At 56.1% G+C, this 16,424-nt stretch overlaps 5 protein-coding genes across 5 annotated transcripts; 1 reads left to right on the top strand and 4 right to left on the bottom strand.

Annotated features, from left to right (window-relative positions):
• Nucleotides 1-1,320: 1,320 nt before the first annotated feature.
• COL26b_003983 (uncharacterized protein) lies at nt 1,321-2,115 on the bottom strand (the record flags this gene model as incomplete). The annotated part of the gene is made up of 1 exon (XM_053176868.1): nt 1,321-2,115. The coding sequence occupies one exon, from the start codon at nt 2,113-2,115 to the stop codon at nt 1,321-1,323; it is 795 nt and encodes a 264-aa protein (XP_053039190.1).
• A 3,333-nt stretch (nt 2,116-5,448) lies between these two features.
• Nucleotides 5,449-6,648, bottom strand: COL26b_003984 (uncharacterized protein; the record flags this gene model as incomplete). Its single annotated transcript, XM_053176869.1, has 1 exon — nt 5,449-6,648. The coding sequence occupies one exon, from the start codon at nt 6,646-6,648 to the stop codon at nt 5,449-5,451; it is 1,200 nt and encodes a 399-aa protein (XP_053039191.1).
• Nucleotides 6,649-8,419: 1,771 nt separating this feature from the next.
• On the top strand, nt 8,420-9,694 carry VPS74 (Vacuolar protein sorting-associated protein 74; the record flags this gene model as incomplete). Its single annotated transcript, XM_053176870.1, has 4 exons — nt 8,420-8,692; nt 8,769-9,015; nt 9,102-9,553; nt 9,605-9,694. The coding sequence occupies 4 exons, from the start codon at nt 8,420-8,422 to the stop codon at nt 9,692-9,694; spliced, it is 1,062 nt and encodes a 353-aa protein (XP_053039192.1).
• Nucleotides 9,695-10,528: 834 nt separating this feature from the next.
• COL26b_003986 (uncharacterized protein) lies at nt 10,529-12,411 on the bottom strand (the record flags this gene model as incomplete). Its single annotated transcript, XM_053176871.1, has 3 exons — nt 10,529-12,094; nt 12,211-12,294; nt 12,391-12,411. 3 exons carry the CDS (start codon nt 12,409-12,411, stop codon nt 10,529-10,531), a joined length of 1,671 nt encoding a protein of 556 aa, XP_053039193.1.
• Nucleotides 12,412-13,278: 867 nt separating this feature from the next.
• Nucleotides 13,279-15,072, bottom strand: COL26b_003987 (uncharacterized protein; the record flags this gene model as incomplete). The annotated part of the gene is made up of 2 exons (XM_053176872.1): nt 13,279-13,576; nt 13,628-15,072. 2 exons carry the CDS (start codon nt 15,070-15,072, stop codon nt 13,279-13,281), a joined length of 1,743 nt encoding a protein of 580 aa, XP_053039194.1.
• Nucleotides 15,073-16,424: the final 1,352 nt, after the last annotated feature.

Consider the following 16,424-nt stretch of genomic DNA (forward strand, 5'->3'; position numbering starts at 1 on the left):
AAGGGAGCATCGAAAAGGAAGAATGGCCTGGTCGAGGGCTCGACTAACACCTCGGCCGAGGGATGGGGCTGGGGACTGCAAGTCATGGCATCGATGTGACAAGCAGGGGTAAGGATGTCAAGAACGGACCAGTCATGTCGACGATGTTGGGTGATATGGCACCGTGTAAGTGTGGGTGGGGAACGCGGAAATGGAAATTTCTTGGACGAATCCCCCTCACAGCAAGGTAGATGTTGGACTCTAGCAGGTCGGTAGCCTTGTCTCTGCGAGTCTTCTACAGCCTGTATCCCGGCATTGATGGGATTCAAGCTGCAGGAAACAAGAGGATTCCGGTTCCACATGTCCTCGATCGCCGTCTTGATGCTTACTTATCGACCGAATCATCTCTTAAGGGAGATGTGTTGCTTTGTGTTGGTGGAAGTGGTGGCCCTTCCCTCGGCTCTTGACAAAGGCGCAAATGCGAGAATTTTGCGTTGCTTGCTTGTGCATCGGCCGAGGACAGAGCCCCCACGACAAACGGGACCAAGCAGCGGGCTAGCAAAGTTGGCGAGGCCGGCTAGAGAGTTATTCGCGATGTGACTCTGTGGGAAGAAGTGGTGGGTGGAGCTGCGAGCTTCCCATCACCTTTACGTCACTGGCTGAGCTGCTTTTCCCAGAGGCGGGTGGTTGGGAAACACCCCCGAAATGCCGCCAAATGCGCCGTAGCCATTGGCCAATGCTCCGGACGTCGCTGTCCGGCAGTGCTGGATGGAAGCTCGGGGAGAGGCCCCACCCGCACCAAGCTGCCGTCCACCACACCACTTCATTCTCTAGTGTTCTCGCTGTCAATCCTGATCAAGGGTCGTCCTTTTCTACGGTTTTTCGCTGCCTTTTGTACTTTGCCATCTTGCCGTGGGCTGGCCCCGTTCCTGAGGCTAGAACGCATGTCTTTGATCTCGATCTTTGTGGCGGATTGTCGGTTGGGTGAGACAGACACCCGTCCCCCCTCCACGACGAAGGGCATAATTCAGCTGGTTGGAACAGTTGCATTCGACCGCTGGTCAGCCCGGGCTTGGTTGCAGTGGGCGTTTTGAAATCTGTGAGTGTCGGTCGAGGAAATGTGTCAAGAGTCTCTTCATTACGACCTCGCTCGAGCATGTCGAGTCATGGCATCGACGCCGTCTTTAGTACCGGCCATCCGCTACCGAGACCGCCATTCGTAACGGGGCCTCCGCCGCCGGCGGAATGGCACAAGCCCGTGGTGTGGAACCCAATCGGCATGTTCATGAATGTCTTCGGACTCTACATTGATCCATTGTATCGTCCCAAGTGTTCGTCACCTTATTTTACCCTTCCCCTCCATGTAAAGTGCCGTTTGGGATCAGCTGCGAGCTTTTGCATCGCCTCAACATCTGCCGTCCCTGGCCCATTCTCCATTAAACCTGCCTCCACAGCCAGCTTTGCATACTTGACGGACTGCTTCGCATGCCCGAGCAGGTTGAAATTGAGCGCTGCGATGGTATAGGCGCCCGCGAGCTTCGACTCTAGCCTCTCCTCCTTGTGCAGCTTCAGAAACTTCTCAATGAGCGCGGTCGTCACCCTGGCGTTGATATCCGAAAGCTTCCTATCAATTTCCTGGATATCCATCAACCGCTGATCAGACGCCGCCGCCTGCTTCTTCGCCAGACTGCACTGCGAGCACCCGCACTCGAATCCCCACGCCAGCTTCGCGCGGTGTTGTCTCTCGGACCGCACGCCCAGCTGGTCGAGGTACGATATCGTGAGCTCCTCGCCCGACTTCACCGGCCGCACGACCGTCGTCCTGTGACGTCCATCGGCGCCGATGTGGAAGGCGACGTTGGGCCGGCAGTCGTGGTTGTACCGTGACACCTCGGGGTAGTTGCCGTAATGGTGGCCGTCGCCTTGAGCTCCCCCGCCGAGGTCCATCTGGAACGAGTTGGTCTGCATGATGTCGACGACTTTGTGGCCGCCAAAATGGCCCATCTGGCCGAGGAACGTCTCTCGTGTTGATGCCGGAAGAAGCTGCGCTACGGAGTCGAGGAGAGGGTGCTGTTCTGCTGGCGGTGTCCGTTCGATGAACGCGCGATGGGCGATGAGGACCGGCGTTTTCAGCATGACTGTGTCCCCTCGGGCGAGCGACTTGTTGGCGATCATGCCCAGCCCCTTACCCTCCACCTCGGTGACGCGAAATGATGGTTTCGAGGCACTCGGATCATCCGCGATCTGGATTTTGGCCTCCGTACCCTTCAACTTCTGCACATTTTCTGGCGTCGAGATGATGACCACCCCTCGTCCGGCCGCAAAGCCCCGGTTGGCGTATAAGCAGTAGCTGCCCGCGCATCCATGCGGTCCGGTCCACCCCAAAGGCTCATTTTGACTCGTATTATTCCGTGAATTCCGTTCAGAGGGATTTTCTGTTTTCGCAATATCCCATGGTGAACACTCCAACAGCGACTCTTCCAGGGGGGTCCAGGGGCAGATTCGCGCCCCGCGAAGCTGCGCTTGGGCCTCGGGCGCCGCGGCGGAGCAAGATGCCAAGGCGAGAGATATTATTGCTAACGAGGAAAACATGATAAAACTTGACGAACGAAATCTCCATTGATTTTCTCCGGGGAACACAATGTTTTTGCTTCAGATGAAATGAAGTGACGTTAAAGTAGCCGATCAAAACATGGGATGAAGTTTGCCGGTCTCTCGTACCAAGACAGCTCCACTCGTTTCACCCACGATGCTGAAACTTGAGTCGACGAGAGATCAGCGAAACGCGGCGGTTGGATGGCTTGTCGTCGTCTCATCTTTTTCTTGGGACGCGGCGGTCGTTGGGTGTCCGTCTTGTCAGGAGAAAGTCAAAACTGACACCTGCGATGGAAATGCGGAGGCTTGGCGACAAAGTCGCGAACACCGGGGATGCAACTATGTGATCTGGGCCAACAAAATCGGAATAGTATTGGGTTGCATTGGAACAAGGTGGGAATATAAAACATGTTCGACATTCTATATGAAATGTCTCCTCAAGCATTCATTGCAGTGACTCTCATCGACACTACATGTTCCCGCAAAGTCATCAATCTTGTTAACATCTCGCAAGAGATAGCAAATTTCCACCTGTCAGTAAGCTTCGACTTTAGGCGATCGACAAGACGTGCCGACTGTTTTGCTTTGTCTTCGAGTAGCACCTTGGCTGGCAGCTCAGTATTCTGCCTGCAAAGAGGCTTCCATCCATCACCGTTTGCTGCCGTGACTGCGTTGTAAAGCTCAGTTTGGTATGTCGAAGTTGCCAGACACATTGCAGGTTGGTCTAGACAGCCTTCCAGGAACCAAGTAAACAGACAAAAGTCCTGACCTGAGGAGTTCCACTCCGGGGACGCTTCGGCCATCAAAACAATCTTGAAGCGCACGAACCCGTGAAAGTTTCTCAACCCTCCAGTCGAGAAACCACGTCTATCAGGATCCCAAAGCTCCCAGGGTGATGCGTCGACGAGCTCCAGTCGTGCGGGGACAGCTACACCGATAATTCGAACGTCTCTAGGAAAAACAATGCTTCCATGGGATCCCTCGATGGTGCGTGATTGCCGTGGGTTCAGATGCCTCCTAATCAACAAACGAGTGTTTGGTTTAGGGTTGATACGGTGCAGCCGTGACGCCAATTGTACGAAGGGACTTGATCTCACTAGAGTACCATCTCCTTGGTCCCTGAGCAGAATGCAAAGGTTTCCACTTTCACTGCCCTCTCTCAGACGACATCCAAGTTCCATAAACATTTCCTGCCAATCGTGTTGAGTACCGAATACCTCAGTTTCGATCCGCAAGCCTTTATTTGTCATGGTGTACTGGAAAGCTCATTAGTACAGGGTACTGATTACAGGAGCATACCTGCCGGTAAAGAACATGTGCAAGTGTATCTGATTCAGTCTAAATCAACATACCTCAACTGAAGTCTTCTCTGGTGCTTTTTCGAGTGTCTTGGCAAAAGCAAACATATTAGGTGAGGTTGCTAGAATGCCAAAGTAAACTTGCGGTATCTGGCTAAGACCTGCAGTCTTGCTGTGGCTCCATGCAAATATCGACGTATCGTGGGTCTCTTTGATGATTTCTTCTTGCAGTCGAATGAAAGCCCTTGAACCCTCGCCATAAAGAAGCGGCATATTCACTCCGAAGACGCCCAGAAGACAGTACGCAAGAATTTCCTCCCTAGTGGTTATTCGGTCGGCTGCCCAGGACATACGACGCGCGATGGGAATGTCAGGAAGCATATCCTCGACAGACTCAGTCACATTGGTCAGAAATTCCTTATCGATTCCGGTCCTTTCTTGAAGTTCGTCGCTAAGATCAGCTCTTGTGCCTAGAAACTTCCAGTCCACGTCGTAGAACTCGACTGAAGACGGGGCAATGAGTTCTTGTAAGGTCCACCCGCGTGTGAACCAGCGCGAGTCCTGAAGGCGTGTTGTTCTAGCGCCTCCGACGTCTGCTAGATAGGCGTAACATATTGTTGACCTTGCGTACCATTTGAACATGGAATTGATCGCTTCAACCAGCTCTGTGAAGTTCGTTTTGTCGATACAACAAGTGTCAATCCAGGCGTACGAGTAGCCCTGTTCGAGAGCTAGACGGCATGTCTGGTTGATTTTTGCCCAGCCTGGCTTGCTGGCCATAGCCTCGGTATTGCCGACGTCTTGAAAGCTAGCCTCACCGGATTCCCAAGTATGGGACAAAATCGCGTACTTTTCGGGAATTGATGATCCATAGTACTCTTCGATTTCAAGGCTAGTACAGTTGAGTAGTTTCATGGCGTTCGAGTGTGTCCACAAAGAGTAAATGCGGCGGACTTCTTCACTTAGCACGGATACTCGATGGCTGGGGAAGATGAAAGGTGCCCAACGGACTGCTCGCGATGCAGTCATGGCATATGATCAGCTGTGATATGCCTAGCTAGGCGGTAAGGTGGCACAGCATAGCTTGGCTATCTCATTTGCCGCTGCAATGCAGTGTGACGAAAAAGCTGTCGGCAGGCCTAGCGAGGCTTGCCTGCCGTGAGACTGCGTCAACATGCAGAAGCCGGTCAGGCATCGTAGACCGCAATGCAAACTTCAATAAAGTAGGCAGTGAGAGGCTGGGCGGGCTGTTTCAATGGCCTCTAATCGTGAATTCCGAGTGCTCCTGTTGTCTCAATAATATGTACATGTTCAAGCCGTCTCGGCTACTTGAGCCGCGTCCTCCAGAGCCGTTGCCATATCTCATACGCATCGAATCCAGGAAGCAATGTGGCCATAATGCCATGGTGATAGTGCTTGGCTGCGTCTTACGCTGAGAAGTTAAGGGCTCCGCTTCGAAGCCATGCGCTGCTGCCGTTTGGCGAGGATTCTAAATGACTCTGTCGCTCGTTGTGCTCGATAAACTCTCCAGTTTTGGCGATTTGGTAATTTGGCTGCCGTGACGGAATGCCGGTATTCATTTTGGACTCTCAGGATGAGGACTCTTGCGCTTGAGATTCTCCCTCTTTGGACTGTCCACCTGCAGGCTCTCATTCGGCTTTCCTCTTAAAATCTCCTTTGGAACCTCTTTCTTTGACGCAGGCTTTCTCCCGTAGACTGAATACCCATACCAATACGCATGAACACCCAGATTTTTGACATCCTGCCTTACTTGGGAACCGAAAATAATGACCTCGGCAGGCTTCCAACCCATCACGCGGGTCAGCAACGCCATCGCCATACCCTCGATCCCGGGAAGCAAGGAAGCCTGCACCCAGCTGCCGATTTCCTGTAACCTCGGATCTTCGGGCCATGGCGACGCTGGCATCTTCTGCTTCGTAACCGTCACGTTCTCGAAGCCAACCCGCTGGAGGATGCCCTCAAACTCTGACGTGATGGTGAGGGAACGGCCCATCCGCGCAATGGCCTCGCACAGAAGAGACGACCACTTGTACAGGGCGTGGTCTTCCGTTAAGGTTCCGTCGTCGCATGCGACCGGGTAGAGATTGTCGTGGATTTCAAAGTATCCGCCAGGCTCCAAGTTCTCAAAGGCCTGCTTGGCAATCCATTCCCAGTCGTTGAAGCAGCCGATCATGTTGCGGGAAAAGACAAAGTCGAATTTCTCAGGCCACGCCCACTCTTTTTCGAGGTCGTCAATTTCAAACTGGCAATTGGGCGGAACATACTCGGGCTGAATAGGGCTCAGATCTACGCCGATGACCGTGGCGGTAGGGTGTTCATCAGCGTAGTCCAATGCCCAGATGCCAGTTCCAGTTCCAAGGTCAAGCACTCTCTTGGCGCCGTTCTTCTTGGGGCACAAGCAGAGCTGCCCATCCCACACGACAGTCCACATGTGGTTCGCAATGTCCAGGCGTTCCTGCTCGAGGTCGTCATTCGGGAGGACGTAGTGACCGTCACTGAAGCGGTGGTAGGTGCGTCCATTTTCCCTGCGGTAGTCGAGGATACTGGCTTTCAGCGATGCGGTGGAAGCTCCATCGTCATCGTCGTCATGTTCCGGTTGGGTGTAGTACGGGATCTCGAACCTGAAGTCGTGGTCGGAGCCCGCTCCGAAGGCAACAGCCTGAGCTTCGGGTTGGGTCTCGAATTGACCGTCAGGCTGAGTCTCACCGTGGGACTCGGGCTGGGTCTCGGGCTGATCCCGGTGTTCTTGGGCCATCGTGTGTCCCGGCCGCAACGTAGTAGTCGAGAGTCCTTAGCCGTGAGCCATCACACGTCGCGACTCCTGAGTCTGAAGGTCTTCTTCTGTTGGTTGCAACTGGAGAGTTGTGCTGGGCACATCCCTTCCCAATATTCCCTGTAAGTTGATCCATCTCCATTGGGTGCTCCACTTTATTGTTTGTTCAAATTGGAGTACGCAGTATTTCCCTTTTCCTCAGCTTACCATCCCCGGTCCGGCGACCTTGCCTTTCGGGTCCTAGCGTCGCCGGGCGCGGATCAGGAATAACGTGCTACCGCTCAGACCCGGTCCGGCGCCGACGAGGGCCCACTGTGGACGGGGGACGGCGGAGTTCCGATGAAGCTGCCGTGGGGTATCATAGAGACGGTGTTAGCTATTCGCTGGTTTGCATTCCAACAACGAGAAGTCACCATCCCTTGTCAAAAACGCTCCAGCCGAGGGCTCTCTCAGATCTCATACTTGTCATTGACGCAAACAGCAAGCTGCAGGCAAGGGTGCAAGTACACTCGTGCCTAAACCCTCCCACCGCTTCAGTCTAGCCACTCGATATGTATAGTCGCCCGGACACGTGAAAACACCGAAGACCGCGTCGGAATATGAATATCGCGAAGGAGCCGTTCCCACCGGCACATTGTCTCGGTATTGAGTGGATATCTCATCTCAGTCAGCACACGCGTCCGGCCACGTGTTCACGCAAGAAGGAGATAAGATGTGATCTGGCGGAAAAATGGACTCGGCGAGGTGAAACAGGGAGTTAAAAACACGCAGATGAAATTGTGGATTGGGGTGCTGAATTAGACTTTTGCGTACTGAGTCAAGCCGCTGAGGCTGGTTGGCGCATGTTGGCGCCGGCATCGACGGGGCAGCGATTGCGATTGCGATAATCCGGCGTGATATTAGTCTGGTCGAGAATTGAGGCCGATTGAAGGCACAATGATCAGAAAATCTCAACATCAATGTCGTTTCGTTTGATCAAGGGTCCACGGGCGGGGAGGTCCAAGATCCACGTCTCCAACAGGTACAGCCAATGGCCCAGTTGGTCTAGCTGGTCCAGTTGGTCCAGGTGCAGCTCTCAGGTGGCCCGGTGGAGCATCAGCCTCAATGGCGCCACAGGAGCTCAACAGGACTACTCCCTTGGCCCGTGCACAAGGATGGGGCGGTGCAATTCCCAGGCTGCGAGAAATTCCATTCAGCGAGCGAAGGGGCCAAAACTTACCCAAGCAGGCCTTCGGGGAGATACCTAACGGAATACCTGACGAGCAAAGGGCACACGATAGCTGAGCGTCAATCCTTTACGACAAACTGCCCATCCAACACTTCGTCCCCATCGGCAGGACTGGACCATCGTCTACGGCACTGGAGAGCCATTCGAACCGCCCCCTTGGCCTGCCCTGCACACCGGGTCCCCCAAAGCACACCTAAACCATTTCAGCGCACCTCCCAGCTGCCACCAGCTTCCTCGCCCGATCGCCGAGATAGGGAGAAGGACGAGCAAAAAAAGGCGCCTCGACATCACGACCGAGCGTCACCAGCCTTACCACGCGGAGCAAACTCCCACCACCCGCCGGCTTCTATCCCATCACTTTTCCATCAGGTGCTCATTCGCGCGCCGTCAACTAGTCCCAAGCGGTTCACCTGCGACGACCGGTTGACCTAGCCTCCCCGTTTCTGGTCAATCCCTTAGCCAGCCTTACCCTTTTTTGCCTCCATTGACGACAACCCCACGATACCCCTCTGACCTTTCGATATAATGTCATCCGCAGCAGGAGGCTTGACTCGACGCCGCGGCGGCGGTGGAGGCGGCGCAGCTGCCGAGGGCGGCGAGACCAGCAACGGCGCCAGCCGGACCAACTCGACGAGCAACTTCAAGGACAGCGCCCCCGAGACGAGCTACGAGAGCGGCGAGAATGGCCACAAGATTGCCTTTGACCCCCGCGACATCAGCGAGAGCGCCGAGCGCAGCAAACAGCCAAAGCTGACTCTGATGGAGGAGGTTCTGCTGCTTGGGCTGAAGGACAAGCAGGTTCGTCGGCAACAAGCTCTGGCATCACGACCCAATCGAATCCTCGTCGCTAATTAACTTTTTTCCCACTCTGCAGGGTTACCTATCATTCTGGAACGACAATATCTCATATGCCCTGCGAGGATGCATCGTCATCGAGCTCGCGTTCCGCGGTCGCATCAGCATGCAGAAGGATGCCTCGAGAAGGCGCTTCCCGCTGGCTGACCGCGTCATCGAAGTTATCGACGAAACCCTGACCGGCGAGGTGTTGCTCGACGAGGCATTGAAGATGATGAAGCAGAGCGAGAAGATGAGCGTGAGCTCCTGGATCGACCTCATGAGCGGTAATGCCCCCCTTCCTCCCTGGGAACAAGCACCACGCTGTCCACTCGGCCACAGAACCAGGAGCTGACGGTGACGCCCACAACAGGAGAGACCTGGAACCTGATGAAGATCGGATACCAATTAAAACAGGTGCGCGAGCGTTTGGCCAAGGGACTCGTCGACAAGGGCATCCTCCGCACCGAGAAGCGCAACTTCTTGCTCTTCGATATGGCGACCCACCCCGTCGCCGACGGAGGTGCCAAGGAGGAGATTCGCCGCCGTGTCCGCAACGTCTTGACCCAGCGCACCGTAGTCCTCCCGGCATCCCAATTCCTGCCCGAGAACCTCGAGTTCCGCTACGTCCGCACCATCGCCATGGTCTGCGCTGCCTACGCGGCCAACGTGCTGGAGAACGCCCTCAGCACTCTCGGCCACGAGGCTCGCGAGCGTGCTTTTGCCCAGACGGACGAGCTCCTCGCCGACTACAGCCAGTGGCCGTTCGGAAAGAAGGCTACCGGCAATGGCATCGGTGCTAACCTGCCCCAGGTTATTCAGGAGGTGCGTTACACACACACATTTGCCGCCATAACACGAGCTAACAATTCGCAGGAGGTCAGCAAGGGCAAGGACAAGGAACTGCAACTAGAGGTTGTTGCGGCTTGCCTCAGCGTCTTCACCCGCCTCGACTCCCTCCTGTAAACTAATTGATCGACTCGAACAACGAGCGCTCCGCTGTCAGGCCGCCTCAAGGCCCGCAGCAGCTAGCTGAGCGCAAGCTCGGGCATCTCCTTTCCAATCCTATTTGCACCTAGACGACACACTATCGAAGCGCCGCAGCATCCTGCTCCCCCAACCTCCATCTTCGAACCCTCACGAGAAATGATGAAACAAAGCAAGGGGACATGATCTTTTCGCTTTTCTTTCCCCCGAACCCACACATAAAATTTGGTGTTGCATCTAGGCATGGCGGATGGGGTGGGTTATCATGGGGGGACAACCGAAAGGTGGCGCTTTTTTCTTATCCATTCTCAGTTGCGCAACCTCACGATAGGGTTCTCAAGGCAGGGGGCGAGATGGAGAAAACAAGGGAAGATGGGAAAGGCCAAAAAGAGAACACATGTGTAGTTGGTTGGGTTCAACTACGTTTTTTTCCCCACCGTAAGCGATCGTTTTAATGTAACTTTTGAAAAAAAAATGTACCGCGCGCAGGAAAGAGTGCGAGAGATGTCTATTGCAGCCTTCGTCTTGGAGGTGTTGTGAGGAACACTGGCGTTTTGCTTTGCTTCCGTTGTGACTGGGAACGAAGAAATGCGGAAGGGAAACGTAATTGTCATGGCTAGAACGATTTGAAGAATGCATTCGTGGTCCCTCCTACGCCGCCATCCCCTTTTTTGTGTAGAAATACAAAATATTGTTCCCCCTAAACGCCGCACATCCGTGGATGATGCTCGAAGACCCTCTTTTCCCCTCGCCAGGATATCGATTAATTTTTGCCTCCCTCACACCCTTGCCTCACTTCGTTCTCGTCACTCTTTATTTCTTCTTCTTGCCGCCGCCGAAGCTACCCTCGAACCCGGGACGCGCCTTCTTTGCGCCGCCGCCGACCTTCTTGCCGCTCTTGCGGCCCAACTTGTGCGCGAGCTTATCGTCCTTGCGCTTCTTGATGTTGTCGTCGCGCTTCTTCTGCTTCTCGCGGATGGCCTTGGCGACGCCGTCGCTGCGCTCCTTCCACGCCTTCTCGCTCTTCTTCTTGGTCTGCTCCTTGCGCTTGACGGCCCTCTTGAGCGCGCCCTCGTCGTCGCGGATCTTCTCGCCCTCGGCGCGCCGCCTGGCGATGAGCCACTGCTCCTTCTCGGCGATGTCGGCCTGCTTCTCCTTGTCCAGCGCCGCGAGGCGCTTCTTCTGGTTCTGGATCTTGATGAGCGCCGTCTTGGGGTCCGAGGGGCCCTTCTTCTTGTGCGACGTCAGCGCGTGCGAGAGGTCGTGCGAGAGTTTGGTGCCGTCCTCGAAGGCGACGCGGCCGAAGGCGTAGTTGGCCGGCTCGTCGTCGCGGTCGAGGTCGATGCGGGGCGACATGACGCTCGGCGAGTTGGAGGCGAGGGCCTCCTCGCGCTTGGCCTCCTCGGCGAGCTTGGCCTGGCGGCGGAGCTCCTTCTTGTGCTCCTTGCGCTGGTTCTGTTTCGCGCGGCGGGCCTCGATGAGCTCCGCGCGCGTGCGGATGGGCTTGCCGTCGGCGCCGTCGGCCTTGCGGGCTGCGCGGAGGGCTTCTATCCTCGCGGCGAGGCGGGCGCGGAGGGCGGACGTGTCGGCGGGGAGCTTGATGTGCTTCGGCTTCTCGGAAGGCGGGACCGTGGAGCTGGTGGAGGTCGTGGTGCTCGCGGGGTCGGCGGTGTTCTGGGCGGCGTCAAAGGTGGGCGATTGCGGTGTCGAGTCGCCGCTGGTGTCGGCGGCGTTGTCCATGCCGGCGACGTCCAGCGGGCGCACGTCCTTGCTCTTGGAGGGCTTTTCGTCATCATCGGATTCCTCGTCTACGGTCTCGTAGGCCCCCTCCTCTTCGTCTCTGTCGTGGTTGTTTTCGACAGGCGCAGCATCCGTCGACTCGGCCTTCTTCTGTTGCTTCTTGGGCGCGGCCTTCTTCGAAGCCTTCACAGGCTCCGCAGGCTTGCTCTCGGCAGCCGCCTCTGCTGGTTCTTCGCCGGCGGCTTCCGCCTTGGCAGCCTTCTTCGCCGCCTTCTTCTCCTTCTTATCCTGGCGCTTCTGCGTCTTGGCCTCCTTCTTCGCGAGCCTCATGAGCTGTGATTGGGACATTTCGGCAGGGTTGGCGTCGTCAATCGTGTCGATCGGGTCGGCAGTCTTTTGCTTTTTATTCTCCTTGTTGCGGAGTCCCTGGCCGGGGAGCTCCCTCTGGACGCCAGCAATCGGCTCGTCGTCATCCTCCTTGTCCTCCTCCTCCTGCATATCCTGGAGCTTTCTCTTGCTGCGCGCCCGCTCGTCCATGACCTCCTTGGCGTTGCGGTTCAGCTCGCTGTCGGGATCCAGCTTGGCCGTCTTTGCTGCTTTGGCCTCAGCCTTGGTCTGCTTCTTCTTTTTCCATTGTTCCTGTGACGGAAGAACTGTGTAAGCCTTTGTCGCGATAGCTCGAAGCGGTTTGATAAAGCGCGGAGGTTGGTGTCCGTTGCCACATGAGAGGCATCCGTTAGGCAGGGCAAACATACAGAGTTATCTTCCCCGTAATACATCTTCGCTGGAATGAGAGACAAAAGACCATCAAAGGCCTTTGAGTGCTCGCGCAGGCGGTCCTACGTAAAATGTCAATGCCGCTGGCGTCAAAAGTAATCATCACCACCGCCAGCTATTTTTTTCATGCAGGTGGCGGGGCACGGACTTTGACGAACCTGCAATGAAGCGTCCGCCATCTTTTGAACCTTTTGATGCGAAAGCAGAAAGAATATGCCTACTGCAAGGAATAATAATCTTCTTTCGCCGGGCCGCAAGGGTTGAAGAGGTGGCTGCCGAAGGGTGAGAGCGCTCGCGGTTGGGCGGTGCAGGACAACTCTACTCGGTGAGGTGAGCTTTTGCTGGCTGGCGGTTGCGGGCGGACTGGCTGCGAATTTTCGGGCGTTCGAAATTTTTTGGACTGTGGAGAAATCGCTTATGCGAAATCTTGGCACTTTTCTGCCGCCTGGAACACCCCATTTTCAGGGGCGGTGAGTGCTGTAAGCACCCCCGCAATGATATAGCGCCCCGATATGTACATGTCTTTGGCTGTACCTTGGACGGGGCCCAGAACGACAAGCCTTTCTCTCGGCGGGGACCTTGTTCGCACTTGAAACACCCGCCTGGGCGACGCTTGCATTCAATGACAGCTGGTTGAGAATGTTTTGGCAACTAATACTGCGTGTAGTACACAATGCTTTGTTTGCAGTTCCAGCGCGAAACGCCTCTAGAAATACAACTGAACTCCGTAAATACCAGCAACTCTTTATCGGCGTTTCCTCTCAGTGTAGGCCTCTAAGTGGACCCGGTCGTGGTTCCGGTCCGTCCAACAAATCAGTCCGCCAAACGCCGCTCTTCCGGGATCCCTTGCCGTCCCAAACCGCCCTCGAACAGTAATACCATGCCGAACCATGTCAACCCAAATAACGTCAAAGACCAGGACAACGCATATCAACATTCAATGCAGGCTTGTGCCCTCGCCGTCCGGAAGCCATGGCTGTTCTAGTTGCATTGCAACGGTTGCCAGTGACGATGGCTGCAAATCAAAGATTCTCCTGTTGGAGTGTTTAAGCTCCAGCCATTCCAGCCGCAAAGGAAGGCGTCTGGGGCTGAAGCGAGTAGCCGTTGGCGGCCTTGCTGAGCTCGGCTTGACGCTCTCTCTCGGCCTTTTCGCGCTCTCGTTGTTCCTTCTCCGACTTGGTGATACGCGGCTTGCGCGTGAGGGAACCGCCGCGAGATCCACGCCCGCCTCTGGAACCGGGACCGCCGCCGCGGCCAGTGCCTCCTTCGCCGCGAGTGGTTCCGCCACGGCCGCCGATGCGGCCTCCTCTGCTGCCACGACCGCGCTTGGGCAAGCCATCAGGTCTGAGATGTGTTAGTGAACCGCCTTCAAGTGACATGCTAGAGTGAACATACCGTAGGTTATCAGCTGGCTTCTCCGGTTCCTGTACCAGGGGTCCAGAGTAGACAAAGAAACCGTCTCGACTGGCCGCAGCCTGCTGCTCCCACAGAAGCTCAGAGTCGTCGACAAAGTCATCGTCCTTGTCGTATTCGTCCTCCTTGAAATTGCGCTTCTTCTTCTTGGGCTTCTCGGGCTCGGCGCCGCTAGTCATACCGCCCATCTCGACGTTGCTCGCCTCCTTGTCTGAGTCCTCGGACATCTCGTCGCCAGATTCCTGGCCTGACGCCGTCTTCTCCAAGGCAGCTGATGCAGCGGCGATTCTGGCCTTGCGGTCGCGCTTCTCGGCCAAGCGAGGGTGAAGAGCATCCCATCCGTACTTCTCCTCGGCCATGCGCATGACGTTGACGTAAATATTTGTATCGCCCGGCTTGATGGGGATGTCGAGAACAATATCGGGCGCCTTGTATTCCTTTCCGGTGGACTTGCCAAAGTCGAGAATGGACCGGTCGGCATTGCCCTCGGGCTCGTCCAGGGCGCTCATCTTTGGTGATGAGACACCGGACTTTTGCGGCTTTTGCTTCGGTGAAGGCTTCTTGCTGGCTACTGATCCGGCGGTTGATACGGCTTCTCTAGGCTTGTCCGCCTTTGAGGGCAAAGGCGGCGGAGCAAGCGACTTTTGCTCTGGCACCGGCGGCTTGGAGATTGTCTGGGGCGTTGACCTGACCGGATATGACGGTGATGCCGGGACTGATGCGGAGTCTTGCGGACGAGACTGCGTTGAGGCGCGGAAGCTCTGGTTGGGGGAGGCTACGTTATGTGTGGGCTCGACAAGGCTGGCGATGGACGGAGATGCGCTTGGCCGCGCGACAGTCTGCGCAGGAGGTCGTGGGGACGAGGCACTGCCGAAGATCTCTCTGATGGGGTCGTAGTTACCACGGATGGGGTCGTAACTTTGTCCGCTGGTACGCGTGGGCAAAGACGCGCTTTGAGGCTTCGATTCGGGCTCGGGATCGGAATTCAGGATGCTTTGCATGGAGCGTGGAATGTCCTCTCGTTTGGGGACCTTTTGTGCTGTGTGTTCGGGCTGGGCAGAGCTCGGTCGTGAGTCGAAATTGCTGACGAGATCTGTAATCTTGGCCTGTCGGGATGGGGGCGTCGCGGACGAGGCTGCCGCCGCGAGAGATTTTGAGTCCGACCCTGCATCGGCATCCTGGGCAGGCGCGGATTTCCTCTTACGCTGAATCGGGGGCGCGTTGGGATCGCGAGGTTTCCTGGGCCGGCGCACTTTGGGCGGCTCATCTGGGTTCTTGGGCTTAACCGTCGAGCCGGGCTTGCGACCGGGCTTCTTTCTGGGGAGGCCAGCGGCCGTCAAGCGGACCTCGGGCTGGGGCTGCTCGTTACCCGACAGCACGCCGAAACGTGGCTGCGAAGGGTCGACGATGATTTCATCCATGTCCATGTTGTTGTTGGGTTGGCTTCGCAGAGGCGAGCCGGGTTCTGAGATAGAGCCGGAAGGTGGTGACGAAAGATCTGGCGAGGAGTTGTCGCGCATATCTTGCTCTCGTCCACCACCAAAATGACCGCGCCGGAGTGGACTCTAGATAACTAGGTCCTTCTGCAGGGGGGCGCACCGCCAATCAATTACGAAAAAGAGTGTAGATGCAGCTCCAGGATGTCTCTAATGGCGACAGCTGCAGAAGCTGCAGTGCATCGAAAGGGTTGGTGAGATTCGTTGTGCTGCGGGTTCCCTTGGTAGGGCGTCGTGAATGACCTCACTTTTTTTGTCAGGTACAAGGGGGCGCGTGTTGCAGTGCGTTTGGCGTTTGGCGGTGTCGGATTGGCCGATTTGGGGGTGTGGTGTCGGGGTATGTGGAATTATGTAAGATGGACTAGGTTGGCTAAGGCAGGAGAGGCTGCAGCAACAGATGAGCAGTTGGTCACCTGTGGTGTGGCCGTGCGGAGTCGCTGGGGTGGGAACTCGTGAATAACCTCAAGAGCTCTCCAAGACGTGTTTTTTGACGACAGTCGACGCCGTTGAGGTCGAAAAATCGATGAAATCGGGATCGGCGTAGGGAAGTGGAGGCCGTCAAAAGATGCAGCTTATTGAGCTGCAGCGAATGATGGTCTTTTTGCGATGTCGACGATGGGCGCAGACGTCGAAATTGATGAGTTTGGTGTTGCTGCAGTCAAAATTGCAGTGTCGTGGGTAGTTGTGAGAAGGGGAAAGGAGGAGGGAAATGGGAGCGGCGAAGAGGAGATGGGGATGGCTACGTTTTTGGGGGGAACAAGATTTATTTTTTGGGCCGACATTTGGCTGCTGCGCAAGACGAGAAAAACGGGGCACCGAGCAGACGTGGATGGCCTCAGCAGGCGTGAATGGCAAGGGAAATTTTATTATTAAACCCGAATTAGAGATCCGGACTGCTGGGGGGCACATCGATGTGATCAGATGGCCTCAGTACCACGAGGAACGTGGACGTGGACGTGGACGTGGACGAGGACGAGGACGAGGACCAGGACGGGGGCGGGCCACGGGGCTAGGTGATGGACCAAGAAGCGCGAGAAGGCAAAAGAAAGAAAGGAACGACTAGGCCTGGGGGGAACGGAATGGATGGGGGAATGCGAATGGGAGCGGGAGAGCGGCAGACGGACGAGACGGAGAAGCAAGACCAGGAGAACTGGGAATGGGAGCAAGCAACAACATGCAAAGGTGGACGGCCGGAGGGAAAGCACCAGCCAAAGGGAGGCAAGTAAGGTAATGGGAAGTGGAGGCGGGAAGGGGGGAAAACACCAAGAGGACGAAGCGATGGC

Source organism: Colletotrichum chrysophilum (genome assembly GCF_026319265.1).
Source record: "Colletotrichum chrysophilum strain AFK26 chromosome Unknown scaffold_23, whole genome shotgun sequence".
NCBI lineage: Eukaryota > Fungi > Ascomycota > Sordariomycetes > Glomerellales > Glomerellaceae > Colletotrichum > Colletotrichum chrysophilum.